This window comes from Hylobates moloch, unplaced genomic scaffold (assembly GCF_009828535.3).
Source record: "Hylobates moloch isolate HMO894 unplaced genomic scaffold, HMol_V3 SCAFFOLD_1, whole genome shotgun sequence".
NCBI classification, from domain to species: domain Eukaryota; kingdom Metazoa; phylum Chordata; class Mammalia; order Primates; family Hylobatidae; genus Hylobates; species Hylobates moloch.
The window spans coordinates 211035486-211055687 of NW_026652276.1; the positions used below are offsets into that span (position 1 = coordinate 211035486).

The 20202-nt window shown below is 36.8% G+C and overlaps 1 protein-coding gene across 7 annotated transcripts in view; it reads right to left on the reverse strand.

Moving 5' to 3' along the window:
* The window catches only part of TMEM209 (transmembrane protein 209), a 47382-nt gene that overhangs the window by 19430 nt on the left and 7750 nt on the right, over nucleotides 1–20202 (reverse strand). For all 7 annotated transcript variants that reach the window (XM_058426695.1, XM_058426692.1, XM_058426684.1 and 4 more), the window contains 4 exons: nucleotides 12600–12801; nucleotides 5214–5389; nucleotides 4211–4282; nucleotides 1663–1759 (listed from right to left, as the gene is read on the reverse strand). In XM_058426695.1, the coding sequence (XP_058282678.1) occupies nucleotides 1663–1759; nucleotides 4211–4282; nucleotides 5214–5389; nucleotides 12600–12801 (547 nt within the window). The remainder of the gene's footprint in view (nucleotides 1–1662; nucleotides 1760–4210; nucleotides 4283–5213; nucleotides 5390–12599; nucleotides 12802–20202) is intronic.

The following is a 20202-nucleotide window of genomic DNA, read 5'->3' on the forward strand; positions in this document are numbered from 1 at the left end:
CAACAAAAATCTTAAAATATTCATACCTATTGACACACAACTCTACTTCTAAGAAATTATCCTAAAGAAATAATTACAAATGTATACAAAGATTTAGGTAAGAGGATATGCACTGTAGCATTACTGGTAAAGGTAATTACTTAATAACAAAGTTATAGTATATATATTTTAGGTAATTTATATGGCACCCTAAAATTTTACCTTTAGCAGATAAGAGAGTTGAAAATAAGTGATAGAAAATTACTATTATTACATAGTCTTTACGCTTTATACAACTTTGTGATTAATATCTGCTAAGAGTCTTGGTCTTATATCTAGAATATATAAAGAAAACATCTACCACTCAACAAAAAGACAAATAACCGAATTTAAAAACGGGTAAAGGAACCAAAAAGACATTCCTCTTTTTTTTTTTTTGAGACAAGGTCTCAAACTTGAAGTCTCACTCTTGTCCCCCAGGCTGCAGTGCAATGGCGCGATCTCAGCTCACTGCAACCTCCGCCTCCAGGGTTCAAGCGATTCTCCTGCCTCAGCCTCCCGAGTAGCTGGGATTACAGGCACCTGCCATCATGCCCACTTAATTTTGTATTTTTAGTAGAGATGGGGTTTCACCATGTTGGCCAGGCTGGTCTCGAACTCCTGACCTCAGGTGATCCGCCCACCTTCGCCTCCCAAAGTGCTGGGATTATAGGCGTTGAGCCACCGCGGCCGGCCAAAAAAGACATTTCTAAGAAGATATACAAATGACTGATAAACACATGAGATGTTCAACATCAGTAGTCATCATGGAAATGCAAATCGAAACCAAAATGAGACACCATTTCACGCCTACTACAGGATGACTATAAAACATATGACAAGTGTTGCAAGGATGTGGAGAAAGCAGAACCCCATACATGCTGGTGGGAATGTGAAATGGTGCAGCTAGCTGCTTTAGAAGAGTCTGGCAGTGCCTCAAAAGGTTAGTCAGAGTTACCATACAGCTCAGCAATTCCACCCCTAGGTATATACCCAGGAGAAATGAAAACATAGGTCCAATATAAACACTTGTACGTGACTGTTCACAGCATTATTCATAATAGCCAAAAAGTGAAAACCACCTAAATGTCAATCAACTGATGAATGAAAAAGCAAAATGTAGATCTATTTTGAATATTATTCAGCAATAAAGAAAATGATGTAATGATAAATTCTACAACATGGACAAACCTTGAAAGCATTATGCTCAGTGAAAGAAGCCAGTCACAAAGTCATGTTCATATGCTGTGATTCCATTCATATGAAATATCCACAACAGGCCTATCTATAGAGACAGAAAATAGACTGGCACCTGCAAAGGGCTGGGAGAAATGTATAGAATGGGGGGTGACTGATAAAAGGTGGAGGGTTTCTTTTTCAGGTGATGAAATGTTTTAAAACTGACTATGGTGATGGCTGCATAACCCAAGACTTTGGACTGTACATTTTAAATGGGTAAATTATATGGTAGCTAAATTACATCTTGATAAAGCTGTCATGTTAAAAAAACAAACTAGATTGCAGACATTTGGGGTTTTTCACCCCAAGGTAACAAAATAAGTTAAGCCGTCCATTACAAGAAGAAGTTTTCCACTTGGTAGATTTACTAATAGAAATCCAACACTGGGCTCTGTTTCCACATACCTCCTATCTGCAGCTCCGGACAACCCATTCGTCTCATCTGTGTGCTGACAGACTCAATCTCTTGAACAAGTGGCACTAATATTGTCTCATTGATCCACTAGAAGAAATAAGGTACAGGTTTTGGATAAATAATTCCCAAGTAGCTGTCAAATAATTCCTTTCTTTTTTACAAGCAACTCTAAGAATTTTTTTTTACTATCTTACAGTTGAATATTAAAAGAATCATAAAGTATAGTGAAAGAGAATGAAAGTAATAGCTACCTGAAATCAAGAGATGGCTAAGTAAGTATGCCACTGGAGTGTAAATTAACTAACTTACATTCCTTTTTTTTCGAGACGGAGTTTCACTCTTGTTGCCCAGGCTGGAGCGCAATGGCGCGATCTCAGCTCACTGCAACCTCCACTTCCCGGGTTCAAGGGATTCTCCTGCCTCAGCCTCCTGAGTAGCTGGGATTACAGGCACCTGCCACCACATCCAGTTAATTTTTTGTATTTTTAGTAGAGACGGGGTTTCACCATGTTGGCCAGGCTGCTCTTGAACTCCTGACCTCAGGTGATCCGCCCGCCTCAGCCTCCCAAAGTGTTGGGATTACAGGCATGAGCCACTGCGCCTGGCAACTAAATTACATTCTTAAATGTTTTTTTTTCCTGAAAAAAATATAAAACTTTTAGCTATATGTTAAATCTTTCTTAAAATTTTCTGATTATTATGTTTAGCTAAAAGGATAATCTTCAGTTTACATCTGTAGGGTAGCTATTCACACATTTATTAATGTAGTGTTTATATTGGTTTGCAATCAGTAAGATAGTTTTTCAAACTAATATAACTGCTTAACTCTCAGCAGGCTCACCCAATTCCCTAACCATGTGGAAAAACAGAGACTTATTACATTTGAAACTGGCTTTTGAATATTACAATATTACTTTAGGACTGGGACTTTCAAATGCCTTTTCCATGGCTAATATAAAACTAATGCTGGGACGTGAAAAGACTGTCTAAGGATACATCCCATCTGGTTTGTGTGTTATTTTGTGTATGTGTTTGTATCAACTTCAATTACCACTACTGTTTCCATGCTTTTGTTTATCCATAAAATAAAAGGATGAACAAATGCTTCCAATGAAATACAATATTATAAACAACTGAAACAAAAACCTTCTGGGAACTTAAAAGATTTCTTATAATCCATGTAAGGAAGCAAATTTTGATATACTGGCAAGACTTGAACTGAATTCACATGAAGCTATTTATAGGCTTTATCCCACTGAGTGTGACTATTCACATGTTTTTCTGCAGAAGTATTAATGTGGTTGATTACTGGGTGTTAACTAGACTCTGGTGTTATAAATTATACGGTACAGGTATACATGTATTGCTTAAAAAAAAATCCAAAAACTAAATTTTATAGCACATGGTCACCTAGGGACTTCAGATGAGGAAATGTATTTGTATTTCTTCTAAGTAGCTAATACTCCATCTGACTAAGACTTCATATTTTAAACATGTTGGCATTTTTAGACTAGCCTATAACAGAAACTACAACAAACTCCAGTTTCAGGAGATGATTTGACTCATTCATCCTTCCAACATTTACTACATGCATCTTAATTTGCCAGCTGTGACAAATGGTACAAAAGAGTACAGCTGTACTCTTTGGCTGTAACAAAATCATCTAACGTGTCCCAGAGAGAGGTCTAGGCCCCACCCTTACAAATTCTAATTGAGTAAGCCTAGGATTGCATTCAGGAATTATCTGTAAAATGCCATCCAGGTTTCTGGTTCAAGAAAGTAGGCTACCATTTTTTCCCCTCTATTTTGATGCCCTATTTAAATAACAGTAAAAGGATAAAAAATGAGCACAAGTGATTTCAAAATAGTTCTAGAAGATGCAGAGTGGATGGATGAGTGTTGAAGGATGAAACAACAGAAGTAGTAGCCCCTTCAGAGCTAAGTGGAGCTCCGTATAGTGGAAGGGGAAGTCCATATGCCTAACAGAACCCAGAACACACAGGTACTAGAGAAGGTGGGAGGAAGACGTGGGGTTGGAAATAGGGAACTAACTCACTCTGTATATGGAAAAGTTGGCCCAAGATTAGAAGGTTCTTCTCTAGAAAAACAGAAATCATAATCTACTTTGAAATAGCTTCAAGCATATGTTGTCTTATCTCTCTAACTCTTTAAGTTTTCTGAGGGCAAGGACCTCATTTTTGTTTCCCCTCACAATTCTAGGTACATAAAAGGCTCCAATAGAAAAGCTCTTTGGAAAATAAAATTGACAACTGGAAAAGGGAGGATCTCAATAACTAAACATATTATTCCTTTATCTTCTCAAAACATATCAATTCACTTAATATGGAGGAAGAAAAAAATCTCATGAAAATAAATACCATATAGTAACAGTCATGTTTATCCTTATATATGTATCATTCATACTGTACCTTTATAACTAATATTCTAATTTATAATGAACTCTAAATGATATTCTAATAACATGCTTTGCATATTAAGAGGCACTAATATTGTCCAAAGAGTAATGTCAGAACTTACATTTCTAAATTTAGCTGTCCATGAATCCATATGATCAAGAAGTTGTCTATTCATAGCCACTCTTGCCCAAACCTATAAAAATTCATGTTTAAAATGAACAATCAGTGAGGAAAAATCTTGCTAGAAATCATCATTCTTTCTCCCATCCTAAAAAATATTTAATGAACTTTGAAAAAAAATTTCTCAAACATCAATATTCATCTAATTAATATTCAGTAATTTTCTTATTACTCACTTATAAATGCTGTTCACACACAGATTTATCTTTAAAAGTTCCTTACATTGGTATGTGTAAAGAACATTTTTCTTGCTTTTTTTTTTTTTGAGATGGAGTCTCGATCTGTTGTCTAGGCTGGAACACAGTGACGCAATCTCAGCTCACTGCAACCTCTGCCTCCCAGGTTCAAGCAATCCTCCTGCCTCAGCCTCCTGAGGACCTGGGACCACAGGCGCATGCCACCATGCCAGGCTAATTTTTGTATTTTTAGTAGAGACAGGGTTTCACCATGTTGGCCAGATGGTCTCAATCTCCTGACCTCGTGATCCACCCGCCTCTGCCTCCCAAAGTGCTGGGATTACAGGCGTGAGCCACTGTGCCCAGCCCATTTTTCTTGCTTTTAAGAACAAAATAAACATTCCATATTTGGCATTAAAGTGACGAAATTACTGACAAATCTTCTAATCCAAATATACGTTAAAAGCAAGACTTCTGTATGTGATAAGTACAATTATATACCTGAGAGCCTTTTTATAATCAATGTAAAAATATGTTTCAGGCAGGGCACTAAGGTGAACTGTGTGTTAGAGTAAAATGTATGATATAATTTAGTTTTTAGTTTTGGGTACACAAAGTAAGACAGGAGCTTTCCCACTGCCTAATGTGTGCCAGATTTATATTTCTGTCCAACAGAATGGAAGATTACAGAAAAAATGTTCCAAAAGTAGAAGACTCTCTAGCAATGCATAAATCATAAATATTAAATCACTTTTATTTTCCACTTACCTCTTCTGCGGCTTGTTTAGAGCTGAGATCGGCTTCATCTTTGTTAGCACATGGGGCCTGAGACCTACAGGCAAGCTGATACTGAAACTTCTTTAAAGTTTGTGCATAATCCCCCATAGAACGACTGTAGTTCCAGAAAGTAGGACTGCTAGAAGGAGAGGTAGAATCTGGGCTCCCTACAATTAATTGTTAAGATAAACAGTATCAGTGTGTTGTAGCAATTCTGACATCTAAAGTTAACACTTGTATCTAGGCAATGGCAATCCAGGAATCAGAAGACCAACCCTCAAGGAGATTCTCTTCTCCCCAACATAATTTTCTCTTTAAAGAACACAGTCTGCTTGTGATTAAAAATTTAAAATAGTATTTTCTGAGTCATATTAATTTAAGAGTCATAAGAACAATAAGCAGCCAAAGGCATCTGTCTAGTTTTGTTGAAAAGTTAAGCTCGTTTCATTCTCTAAGACTTTTAAATCATTTAGTAAGAAACAAACAAAAGACATTTCTTTAGGAAATAAATAGGCTAAGCAAGTTCTTTATTTGAAATTTCTAGAAGCTCTTTCTGAATGGGATAACTATAGCCTCCTACTAAAAGATTACTCTCTTGGTAACAGGCTAAACTTATTTGTCCCTGTACTTTACTGTGTTTTATTTAACAGCCTGTGGTAATTCCTGAGTTGTACTAAAAGACTATCTGATGGTTATCCTTCTAAATTTATAAATTTACTTTTAAGAAATGTAAAAAAAAGTTCTATTTAGGAATGTACTCCTACAGAGGCCTCTGAACCAGGATACTCATCCCACTTCAGGGTTATAGTTTTTGTCTGTGTTCCCAAATAGAATTTGAGCTCCTTGAAAGCAAGGAGCATTTTTTTTTTTTTCCTAGCATCTAGCATAGTGCCTAAATAAATAAGCAAGTTTTCGACAACAACTATATGGTATTTATGAAGGGCTTATATTTTCAGAGTTTAACTGATATAAAAAATATCAATTGGTACTTTATACCCTCAAACAAACTATAAGTTTTTTATGAAAAAAACTTATAAATAGAAACAATTTTTTTTTAATCTTAGCAGAATTCTAAAAGGAATGACTAGAAAATAGTAAAACTCATTTTCCTTATGTTTATGGGTACAAAGAATTAGAAATTATCAAACAGATATGTAGCAATATTTCAATTCATCAAAATTTTGAAGGTTAGCTAGTCTTGTTAGGAGCGTTGGTGAACGTTTCATGCTGGCATAAAAAGTTATATACAGTAAAGAAACATCACACTTTGTATGAGATTCTTGCAAAACTGACTTTAGTGATGAATTAATGTCAAGAAAAGCAGTTGTCAACCAACACAAATGATTTAATAGAGAACAGAAATGGAAAGTAAAAACATGGTCATAACAGAGCATAAAGTTATCCTATTTTGATTAATCATTGCGATTATTAACTTTAAGAAACCTAAGTTTTCTATGAAAAAACTTGTATTTGAGAAAAATTTCATTGAGGACTGGCTTTAGACAATGAATAGAAATAGGAAATTCTAGTACCTCTGGGCATTAGTCAAAGCAAAGAAAAAATGTACATAGCAAGTAATGACAAAATAGGGCCTTTCCATGATGAACACCACCACCACCACAACAGCACACAATCTATAGCTGGAGAACCTCAAAGACCTAAGAGTCAAAGCACATGGAGATTTGGAAATCTGGCAACACAGGAAACCAGACAACCTAAAACATCTCCCAACATAAATATCTAAAAACACTTATTAAATAAAATACATTCTTTAGGCCAGTGCGCGGTGGTTCACGCCTGTAATCCCAGCACTTTGGGAGGCCGAGGTGGGCAGATCACTTGAGGTCAGGAGTTCGAGACAAGCCTGGCCAACATGGTGAAACCCTGTCTCTACTAAAAATATAAAGATTAGCCAGGTGTGGTGGCTCATGCCTGTAATCCCAGCTACTCAGGAGGCTAAGGCAGGAGAATTGCTTGAACCCGGGAGGCAGAGGTTTCAGTGAGCCGAGATCACCCAACTGCACTCCAGCCTGAGCAACAGAGCTAGACTCCATCTCAAAAACAAAAAAAAAAACTCGGTCTCAAAAACAAAACAAACAAAACATTATTAAGATGAATAATGGAGCTTGCAAAAAAGGCTATGAATAGCCAGTGGTTAAAAATGAAAAGAGAATTAAAAATAAAAATAGCCTGTAAGAGGCTGCTGTGGGTGCTCTAGAGAATTTTGTAGGCCTTGAGAAATCTATCAGCTTGGAATTCATTGCCCAAGTGGGAAACGGAGATAAGGATTTGGGCCCATAAGAGGTAGAGAGTTGAGCTGACACCTTTCTCCTACCCCTAGTCCCTGCTCCTGGTAGAGGACCAGGAATCTCAAAGGGCCACGTTCTGAGTAGGTAAGAAGAAAATCTGTTCAATGGGACCAGGAGATAATGAAAGCTTGTCTGCCATAAGTTGTTGGGAGACTTAAAAAAAAAAAAAAAAGAAAACCAACACCCCGAAATTTAAAAATTATAGACACAATTTCACATGGGTTTAGAGTGCCCATTTATATTACCTGTGAGGTCCAGGAATCTCCAAGCTTAGAAATTACTTAAGTTAGCTCAAAGTCAATAATACTCCTAAGGCACCTACCTGACAGAGGCAAATATAAAACAGCTAGGAAGAGACAAGGCTTCCATCCAGCCAAGATAAGCTTACCAGAAACAAACAGAAATTACATCAATCACAAGGAAACAAGACTCCAGTCATAACAACCAACAAGACAAAAATGGTCAGTATTTAACCTCCAAGAACTTTAGATAATTGAACTATTGGACAAATAACATTAAAAAGTGTGTTTAAGCAACTGAGATAGAAAAAGGAACTGAAAACATAAGAATAAAAAATATTCTACAAAAACCTGGCATATTTGAAAAGGACCAAATAAAACTATAAAATGAGAACAAGTGGCTGAAATTAAAAAACTCAATGAATTAGTTAAATAACAGTTTAGATATTACTAAAGAAAGAGCTGATGAGTCCACAGTGACTAAACCAAAAAAGCTGGGGTGGGGGTAAAACAGAATGCTCTTCTTAGAGAAGAATGCCAAACTATGAAATGTAGAAATAAATAATTAGAAAATCTCCACTTTGGCTGGGCGCAGTGACTCACACTTGTAATCCCAGCACTTTGGGAAGCCAAGGCAGGTGGATCACGAGGTCAGAAGATTGAGACCATCCTGGCTAACATGGTGAAACCCCGTCTCTACTAAAAATACAAAAAATTAGCCAGGCGTGGTGGCAGGCGCTTGTAGTCCCAGCTACTCAGGAGGCTGAGGCAGGAGAATGGTGTGAACCCGGGAGGCGGAGCTGGCAGTGAGCCAAGATAGCGCCATTGCACTCCAGCAGGGGTGACAGAGCGAGACTCCGTCTCAAAAAAAAAAAGAAAGAAAATCTCCACTTTATAATCACCACTTTATCAAGGGCAAGGATCATCAATAGATGCTAAAATCACTGGGTAAAAGGCTGTTAGGGAAACAGGACATAAAGGGAAAATCATGAAGAAATCCAGTTGCTATCACCTTAACCAAGTGATCCAATTTTATTATACATTACCGACAAAGAGACAAAGCAGCATCATGCATCTCCTGATGTGATACACTGAAAATGCCACCACCTATGTTGTATTCTTGCCAGAAAATAATATTTAAACGGAATCTAATAGTAACAAAATGATCAAACAGATCTGAATTTTCAAAACAATAGCCTCATCTCTTCAAAATGTAAATGTCATAAAACAAAACAAAAAAACCCCACAAAACCCAAACTATTCAAATGGTTTAGATTTAAGGAGACAACAGAAGCACAAGTAAATGCAATATGTGATACTGATTGGATCTTGCATCAATAAAAGAAAAAAAAAAGCACGACAAGGGTCAGTATTGGGTCAACTGGGGAAATGTGAATATGAACACTCGTAGTATCTTAAGCATGACAATCATACTGTAGTTATTTATTATTTATTTTTTCTTTGAGATGGAGTCTTGCTCTGTCACCCAGGCTGGAGTGCAGTGGTGTGATCTCGGTTCACTGCAACCTCCGCTTCCTGGGTTCAAGTGATTCTCCTGCCCCAGCCTCCAGAGTGGCTGGGATTATAGGCTCGCGTCACCAGGCCCGGCTAATTTTTTAGTAGAGGCGGGGTTTCACCATGTTGGTCAGGCTGGTCTCGAAATCCTGACCTCGTGATCCACCCGCCTCGGCCTCCCAAAGTGCTGGGATTACAAGCGTGAGCCACTGCCCCCAGCCCATATTGTGGTTATAAAGGAAAATGTCTTGTTCTTAGGAGATGCATGTGAAATATTCAGGAATGAAGTGGCATGATGGCTGCAACTTCCTTTCAAATGATTCAGCAAAAAAGTATGCATGAGAGACAGAATATGAGGGCCTGGTTTTTCACTACTGGAGAAAGTTACAAATATGAAAGTGAGGAGGACAGAATAAACTGTATAGCTGGACTGGAATTGGAAGTAACATTATAAACTCATGGTTTTTTAAAAACATAGAATAACACATATAGATGTGTGTGTGTACATATATCTGTGTATGTGTCTATACAAATATTTCCTAGAGGACCTGGAGTAATGATACCTCAATAACAACAGTGTGCCCAGTGCCCAGATATTAATTTCTAAGTATCATTCTCCATTAAAAGGAATCAGGGCTCTTAGAGAAACAGACTGACTCTGGAGCTAGCCAGGGAAAACACAAAATGAGCCTGACATATTCTGTGGTGCTAGAAAGGTGGTGGGGGCAGGGGGATTAGCTCAAAGAATGATAGTGTCATGTCAAAAGAACAGAGAAGTCAGCTTACAGAGGATCCCACTAGCCCAATCTGAGACAATCAAATCGCCAACATAAGTGACCTTTATCTTACAGAATATTCAACAAATAAATGTAAAAGGTAGCTGCACAATAATGTAAATGTACTTACCACCACTTAATTAAACACTTAAAATGGCTAATATTGGGCCAGGCGTGGTGGCTCATGGCTGTAATTCCCAGCACTTTGGAGGTCGAGGTGGGCAGATCACCCGAGGTCAGGAGTTTGAGACCAGCCTGGCCAACATGGTGAAACCCCGTCTCTACTAAAAATACAAAAATTAGCCAGGCATGGTGGCAGATGCCTGTAATCCCAGCTACCTGGGAAGCTGAGGCAGGAGAATCGCTTGAACCTGGGAGGCAGAGGTTGCAGTGAGTCGAGATCACACCACTGCACTCCAGCCTGGGCAACAGAGCAAGACTCCATCTCAAAAAAAGAAAAAAAAAGGCTAATGTTGTAAATTTTATGTATACTGTATTACAGTAAAAAAAAAAAAGGAAAAATGTTAAAGGAATAAACATAGAAGAAATGATGAAATTGGAAAGCTCCATGACAACCAACATAGTAATAATTTGAAGAATAATCTTAAAAGGATATTAGAACTAGTAAGTCAAAGTTTGATGGGGTCAGGCACAGTGGCTTACGCCTATAATCCCAGCACTTTTGGAGGCCAAAGTGGGTGGATTGTGTGAGCTCAGGAGTTCGAGACCAGCCTGGGCAACACAGCAAAACCCTGTCTCTACTAAAAACACAAAAATTAGCATGGCACGGTGGCATGCATCTGTAGTCCCAGCTACTCAGGAGGCTGAGGTGAGAGAGGCACCTGAGCCCTGAATTCAAGGCTGCAGTGAGCCAAGATTGCACCACTGCAACAGAGTGAGACCTACTGTCAAAAAAAAAAAAAAAAAAAGTTTGATGGGGACCAAGTATCTACATAGTTTTAGATAAGTAGCTTCCCATAAAATACTTATTAATCATTTATTAATTTGCACAAAATGCTTAATTTTCGAAAACCCATGGGTACAGAAGGGCTAAAAGTATAGGGATAGAGATAGATATACCAGCCAAATACTAACCAAAAAGAAATTAATATAGATGTGTCAATGTCAGACAAAATAGACTTTAAGGCAAAAAGCCTAAGAGATAAAGTGGCATAATTCACCAGAATGATATTCACAATTCTGAATTTACATGCATCTAACATAATCTCGTATGTATACTTAGCAAATCTGACAGAACTGCGAGAAAACATTTAATGGAAGACAATCAATGGGAGCTTTTGGCACACTTTCTTAATAACTAATAGATAAAGCAGATAAAAATTGGTAAGATAAAGTATTTAAGAATACCATCAAGAAGTGTGACAGTGAACAAACATAGAGCCCCAAATTTAGAGACTCTGCATTCTGTTCAATATACCAAAGCCATTTACAGAAAAGTGATCACATAGTAGACCTAAAAGCAAGTCTCAAGCAAACACAAAATTGATAGGTACAGATCAGATTCTCTAACCACAGTAAAATTAACTTAGGAGAAAAAAAGGTAACTAAGCCTTTTCAGGCTTGAAAATTAAAGCAACACCAATAACACTTCCAAATAATAATATTACTTCTAAATAGCTCCTACTGGGCTAAAGAATACAAGTGAAGTCAGAAAATATCTGGGTATTACAAAGATGTGCCAAGGATACATAGGTTCTTTGTATTATACTCGGTATTAAAGTTTCAGTAGACTCAGAATATTTCAAAATTTTTTTAAAAAGCATGTATCAAAAATAAGAAGACAATATTGACTGGTTTCTGTAACATCTGTGGCACTTTCAGGCAAAATGAAATTAAAAATCACTGGTGAGACTTCAAGCGACACAAAGAGCCATGGTCCAATAACCGGCTTCCTCGCCACAGCTGAGTATTAGCACCTAATATGCTTTCCGTGAAAGTTCCTGACAGGGAAAAATCATTACTCAGTTCAATAACCTAATTTGGTTTCAAATAATTGACTCTGTGATAATCAAATCCACCCCAAACAGATTAAGATTTGCTAACACTCTTTCCCAAGGTAAACTATAGGCTTTCAGGAAATACTAAAACGCAAGTTTTAAAATGTCCTGAAAAACAGCAGCGCTTCTCGAGTAAATACATGCTCTTTCAGCCTGCTCTGCCACCCCAACCTTCCAAAACACTACTTGAAAAAAGACAGCTATAATTTGAGTAAGTTCACTACGCACTGCTTCAAAACATTATTTTGTAGCCTCAACTTAAAATAGAAATTGTAACTTACATTATATGAAAAAGCTTTCAATCTTATTGTAGGTTCAAGATTTCTTAGTTTAGCTATATTTCACTTTTAAATTTAGTGAACTTAATTCTAACTGCATAAAATAATGTTACATATAAAGTAAAACAAAACGTGCTAAGCTAATAAAGTATGTTAGTATGGATATTAAAATAATGAAAATAGTAGGTTAAGGATTGACACCAAAAATATGTATAGTAGATATAAAGAAGATATATATGTACCCAGCTTAACCCTATGCTGTTTCTCCTCTTCACTTCTAAGAAAAGTATCCAAAGTTCGTAGGTCGGTCATGTAGTCTTCTTTGTCAGTAGGTGAGTTGTAGACGGTAGGTGAAGAACGGTAGCGAGATCTCAATCCACTGCTCTCCACTGGTCCAACAGTGGTAGGGTATGGAGAAGGAGGAGAGGGGCTAAAACTCGCCAACTATACAAAATAAAAGATCTTTACTTTATTTTTCTTTAATTGAAATTCATTTTGGTTTTTGATTTAAGTAAAACACCTAGTAGAATGGCAAAAATCCACAATGCTGACAACATCAAATGCTGATGAAGTTGAGAAACAACAGAATCTTTCATTCTTTGCTGGTGGGAATGCAAAATGATACAGCCACTTTGAAACACAGTCTGGCAGTTTCTCACAAAAGTAAATATTATCTTACCATACGAACTAGTAATTGTGCTTAGTATTACCCAAGGAGTTGAAAACTAACATCCACACATAAACCTGTATGTTTATGGCAGCTTTATTCCTAATGGCCAAAACTTGGAAGCAATCAAGATGCCCTTCACTAGGTGAATGAGTAAATAAACTGGCAAAATTAGGTAATGGAGTATTAGCACTAAAAAGAAGTGAGCTATCGCTGGGCACGGTGGCTCACACCTGTAATCCCAGCACTTTTGGAGGCTGACGTGGGTGGATCACCTGAGGTCGGTGACCAGCCTGACCAACATGGAGAAACCCTGTGTCTACTGAAAATACAAAATTAGCTGGGCGTGGTGGCGCATGCCTATAATCCCAGCTACTCGGGAGGCTGAGGCAGGAGAATCGCTTAAATCCGGGAGGCGGAGGTTGTGGTGAGCCAAGACCGCGCGATTGCACTCCAGCCTGGACAACAAGAGCAAAACTCCGTCTCAAAAGGAAAAAAAAAAAAAAAAAAAAGTGAGCTATCAAGCTACGAAAAGACACAAAGCAATCTTAAATGCATATTGTTAAGTGAAAGAAGCCAATCCGAAAAGCTACACAGGTATGATTCTAAGTACATGACATTCTAGAAAAGGCAAAACTATGGCGGCAATTAAAAAAAAAAAGTGGTTAACAGGAATTTGGAGGAAAAGAAGAATGAATAAATGGTGCAGATTTTTTATTCTGTATGATACTATAATTGTTAACACGTCATTACACATTTGTCCAAACCCATAGAATGTACAACACAAAGAGTGAACCCTAATGTAAACTATGCATTTTGGGTGATAATGACGTGTCAATGCAGGTTCATCAGCTGTAAGAAATATACCACTGTGAGGCCAGGCGCGGTGGCTTACGCCTGTAGTCCCAGCACTTTGGGAGGTCAAGGTGGGCAAATCACGAGGTCAGGAGATCGAGACCATCCTGGCTAACATGGTGAAACCCCGTCTCTACTAAAAATACAAAAAAATTAGCCGGGTGTGGTGGCGGGCACCTGTAGTCCCAGCTACTCGGGAGGCTGAAGCAGGAGAATGGTGTGAATCCGGGAGGCAGAGCTTGCAGTCAGCTGAGATCGCGCCACCGCACTCCAGCCTGGGTGACAGAGAGAGACTCCGTCTCAAAAAAAAAAAAAAAAAAAGAAAAGAAAAGAAATATACCACTGTGAGGGGGTATACTGATTGTGGGGGAGGCTATGCATGTTAGGACAGGGGATGTACATGAGATCTCTTGATTTTGCTGTGAACCTAAAACTGCTCTAAAAAATAAAGTCCATCCAAAAAAAAAAAAAAAAAAGTAACTCATGGAGCCCAGGAGTTAGAGGCTACAGTGAGCCATGACCGTGCCACTGCATTCCAGCCTGTGTGATAGAGCAAGACCCTATCTCCTAAAAAAAAACACATGCATATTTTTAAAAATAGAAAGTATAAACATCTGTAACTTTGCCACCCAGAGATAATATAATCCTTTTTCATATTTTATGTATTTTAAAATCTCTAAAATATACATAGCTTTGTCAATGTTACGATGAAGATAGCTGTACATAAATCTTTGATTGAATTTCTGATGGCTTCTTTAACAGATTCCTAAAACTGAAATTATTTAGTGAAAGCATATTAACATTTACTTGATATACAAGAATTTTAAAAACTGGACATTTAATTTGCATTTCCCTATATTTATGACATTGAACACTTAAAAAATACAATTACTGGTCACTTGGATTACTTATTTTATTTAAATGTTTACTCAAATACATTTATAATATTTTTCTATTGGGGTCTTATTATCACTTCATATTAGTTTGCAATAAGTTAAAGATTAACCAGTCTTGTAATTGTTAAATTCTGTTTGAAAATAAAAAGGTTAATCCTCTTCCACACAGACTTCTCTTTTATTTTTAAAATTAACATATTACATCATTATATACACTGTATCTGGGCTATTATTGCATTAATTGGCCTATTTTTGCTTACGGGCCATAATATTTTACTTATTAAGTTTTAATGTCTATGGGGAAGTATCCTGTTACTCAAAATTTTCTTGGCTCATTTGTTTTTCTTTATTAACTTTAAAATCAATGAGTAACTTGCATAAATCTATTTTTTAAAAATGGTAGACTGGGACTGATTAGAATTGCATACATCTTATATATTAGCATGTAGGGAGAAAATCTTTACAACAATATCTTTTTATCCAAGAACATTTCATCCCTCTTCATCTAGCATCTCTTATTATTTCTTGGCAATATTTTGGCCCCACTTTACTTCTAAAGCTCAATCTTGGAATCTTATGTTTTTAAATCAATTATGAAAGGAATTTTGAAACCCCTATTGGATCTAATTGAATAATGCTGGCATATATATGACTGTGAGCTATTGATTTTGGATATTTACCATGTATCCAGCCACTTAACCAAAGTTTTTAATATTAAAATGGATGTTTTTAGGAAACAGCTTTTCAAACTTTAGATTTTAAACGAACTCTTAAATATAATGTATTAATAGATTTCTTGCATTGCTAGGATAAATTTTACCTGGTCATCAATTATTCTTTAAAAGTTATTTTGAAAAAAAAAAAAAGTTCTTAATTTCTGTGAATTCGAACCATTATTTAATTTACAGCTTTCACATTGTCCTATTTGTTTTTAAGTTTTTTCAGTTTGTTTTTTACAGATCCCAGGGAGAACTATTTTGTGCTTTAAGTTTTATGACATTTCTGTAAAGTGAAATAGGTAGTGGTGTTCTCATCTTTTTTGTATTTGGTAATAATTCATATTGAATACCAAGTATTTAGGCAGTCATTATATATGTCAGGCAATGTGCTAATTACGCTTAAAATATACATTGTCTTATTTTATCTTTTCAATAACAGGTACACATGATTACTATATTCGCCTTATGAGTTTAGGTAACTTGCTGAAGATCATACCAGGATTTCAATCCTGTTTTCTAACTCAAGTTTATGTTAACATGTTGTTTTACTGGATTAGAATTAGCTGTTCATACCCCAGCGAAATATTAATAACTTTTAGAAGATGGGTAAAAGATACACAAGAGTTTACTATATTAAAACTGGCCTCTTCACTTTTGTGAGTTTGAGATTTTCCATAATAAAAAGTCTATAAAGTAACTGTTTCTTCAAAGTTTAAAAGAACTCAGTAATAAAACTTAAGGGCCCTACAGTCTTCTGGGGATGTATTTGATGTATTGTTTTTAAATTTTCTCTCTCATTTTGGTTTTCTACTTCTTAGCCAATTTTTGGCTTTTTTTTTTTTCCCCAAGAAAAGTAATGTATTTCATTAACTTTTCTAAGTTATTCGTTTGGTTCAACAGACACTGATGTAGCATCTATATTCCATATACTGTGCTAAGGAAACAAAGATGAATAAAAACACATAATCCTGTGCTCAAGAGGCTTACAGTCTAGAGGAAAAAAAGTGAACATTATTATAGACTGAATGTCTGTGTCTTCCCCAAATTCATATGTTGAAGCCCTAACCCCCAATGTGGCTGTTTTTGAAGTAAGGGGGTAATTAACCTAAGTGAGGTCATTGGAATGGGGCCTTGTTCTGACAGGCTCAGTGTCCTTATATGAAGATACCAGAAAGGCCATAGCAGGGCAAAGTGGCTGTCCATAAACTGCAAAGAGCCCTCACCAGAAACCAAACTAGCAGGGACCTTGATCTTAGACTTCTAGCATTCAGAACTATGAGAAAATAATTTCTGTCAGGCCACAAAGCCTGTGGCATTTTTTAGTGGCCGCCCAAGCAGACTAATACAAGCAATTATTTTAAAATACTATGCTTTGTTTGATGTATCATTATGCAAATATTCTAAGGTGGGAATGTAAGATGGCACAGTGGCTACAAACCATGGTATGGGGCCAGGTGTGGTGGCTCATGTCTGTAATCCCAGCACTTTGGGGAGGCTGAGGCAGGAAGATTGCTTGAGTCTAGAAGTTTGAGAGCAACCCAGGCAACATGGCAAGACCCATCTCTACCAAAACAAACAAACACCATACAGTGTTTCCTCAAAAAATTAAAAATTGATGCATAAACTCTACTTCTTGATATATACTCAGAAGAACTGAAAGCAGGGACTCAAACAGATAAGCTGTACAGCCATGTACACTGCAGCATTTGCTATTCCCAAAAGCCAAAAGGTGGAAGCCATCAATATATGAGTGGATAAACAAAATGTGGTGTATACATACAATGGAATATTATTCGGCCTTAAAAAGGAAGGGAATTATAATACATGCTACAACATGGATGAACCCTGAGGACATTATGCTAGTGAAATAAGCCAGTTAAAGGACAAATACTGTAAGATTCCACTTACAGATGTACTTAGAGTATCAAATTCAGAGAGACAGAATAGTGGTTGCCAGAGACTTAGGGGGTGGAAAAAGAGAGTTAATTCTTCAATGGGCACATTGTTTCAGTGGGGAGCGGATAAGTTCTAGAGACAGATGATGGTGACAGCTGCACAATTTGAACGCATTTAATGCTACTAAACTATGCACTTAAAAATGATATGTTTTATCACCATTAAACAAAGGATGATATTACGAGTGTTTTCAGCAGAAAGAATAACTTAAAAAGATGAGTAACAACACAGAGACATGAAACGTTATGATAATAGCTATTCTCTGCTCTTACCATAAAATGTAAAAATATTCATTTTGGTTTAAACTTCTCTGTATCCTTTTCTAAATCTTCCATTTCAATTTTTCCTTAAGTTTATGTTTTATTTGCTCTGCTGATTTGACAGATTTGTCTATTTTATGGGATTTCCCAGGCACACAGAAAAAAGCTCTTAGATAACAATTCATTAACATTTGCTTTTATCATTTTAAAAACAGCTTTATTGAGATATAAATTCACATACCACACAATTCACTAATGTAAAGTGCATAACTCAGTGTGTTTTAGTATATTCACAGGATTATACAGTCATCACAATCAACTTCAGAACATTCTTGTTCTTCCTCCCACGAAAATCAATCTCCTTTTCTCCTTCCTTCCCACCCCAACTTTAGATAACCACTAATCTTCCTGTCTTTATAGATTTGCCCATTCTGAACATTTCATGTAACTAGAATCATATAATATGTGGTCTTTTGTGACTGGCTTCTTTCATTAGCATAGTGTTTTCAGGACTCATCCATGTTGTAGCATATAGCTATCATTTTTTCTGTATCCTCCTTGTTGTACTCTCCTAATTTTGACCTGAATTCTGAGTACATCTATTTTTATTTTTTAAAACAAAAATGGGTAGGGCGAGGTGGCTCATGCCTGTAATCCCAGCACTTTGGGAGGCCGAGGTGGGCGGATCACTCGAGGTCAAGAGTTGGAGACCAGCCTGGCCAACATGGTGAAACTCCATCTCTACTAAAAATAAAAAAATCAGCTGGGCATGCTGGCGGGCCCCTATAATCACAGCTACTCAGGAGGCTAAGGCAGGAGAAACCTTTCGACCCGGGAGGCGGAGGCTGCAGTGAGCCGAAATCACACCACTGCACTCCAGCCTGGGTGATAAGAGTGAAACTCTGTCTCAAAAAAAACCCTCCCAAAAAACAAAAATGAAACCATTTAAGGTTAAGAATTTACCACTGCATATAGCTTTTAGTATATTCATAAATTCTGATATTGAAGCATTCTGGTTTTCCTAATTTTAATTTAACCTAATATTTTGGTGAGTATTTTTAAACATTTTAGTGGTGTTTTTCAAACCTTTATTTTTAATTTCTAGTTTTATTTTTGTTTTGGTCAGAAAATACAACGTGTACAATTTCATGAACATCTCAAATAGAAAGGTACAATATTCAATAGTATTCTTATGGAGGTTGTCTTATTAAATTTTACTGCTCCAATCTTTTGTGTCCCTATTTGTTGCCTACTTTATCAGACATTGATAATGCTAAAGTCTTCCAATACAATTGTGTTTATTGATTTTATGTTTCTAAAGGTTTTTGTTTTACATTTTATAACGCTGTATTATTCAATACACAGGGATTGTGATTGTAGCTATTATTTCATCTTACATATTATTTCTTCCATCAACTTAAAATGACCTTTTGTCTCATATAATTCTTCCTCCTCTAAAGTTATTTGTTGTTAATACTACCACCTTATTTTTATGTTTTCCTAATATGCCTTTGTCACCTTTACTTTTGTATTTTTTAATTTTTTTTTGAGACAGTCTTGCTCTGTCGCCCAGGCTGGAGTGCAGTGGTGCCATCTCGGCTCACTGAGAGCTCCGCCTCCCCGGTTCACGCCATTCACCTGCGAGGATACCCTCCCGAGTAGCTGGGACTACAGGCGCCCGCCACCACACCCAGCTAATTTTTTGTATTTTGTTTAGTAGAGACGGGGTTTCACCGTGTTAGCCAGGATGGTCTCGATCTCCTGACCTCGTGATCCGCCCGCCTCGGCCTCCCAAAGTGCTGGGATTACAGGCATGAGCCACCGCGCCCAGCACCTTTACTTTCTTTTGATAACTTCCTGACACATCTTTTAAGATTTTAAAAAAAGAAAGATTACTAAGATTACTAAAAAAAATCTCAATTCATTATTTTTTCCCTCTAATTTATAAATATAAAGATGTACAAGGCAGAAGAAATGACTGGAAAAGAGTGGGTACAAAGGGAGAGTTAACATAAGAAAAAAATTATTTCTTTAAAAATAAAAATTATACTTGATATTTTGGTGGTGTCACTTCTTTTGTACAAATAGAACACAAACTATGATTTATCTGTTTTTGAAGCAAAAATGCAATAGTATTTAACATTTTTTGTTAACTCTTCTAACAGTCAGTCCACAATGAAACTGCTACACACAGCACTAAAAACATAGCAAGTGAACAGAATCACCCAGAAAAAGACTCTAATATGCAAAATCACATGTAATACAAAGGAGGCTCCAAGTCAATCAAGGTAAAAATAATTTATGATATTGGACAACTAGTTATCCATTTTAGCAAAAAACAAAAATGAGAAAATTATCATCTTATACTACGGTGGGGGGGAATCAATTCTGAAAGTGAGAAAATTTCTAAATTTAAAAACAGAGCGGCCGGGTGCGGTGGCTCACGCTTGTAATCCCAGCACTTTGGGAGGCCGAGGCGGGCGGATCACGAG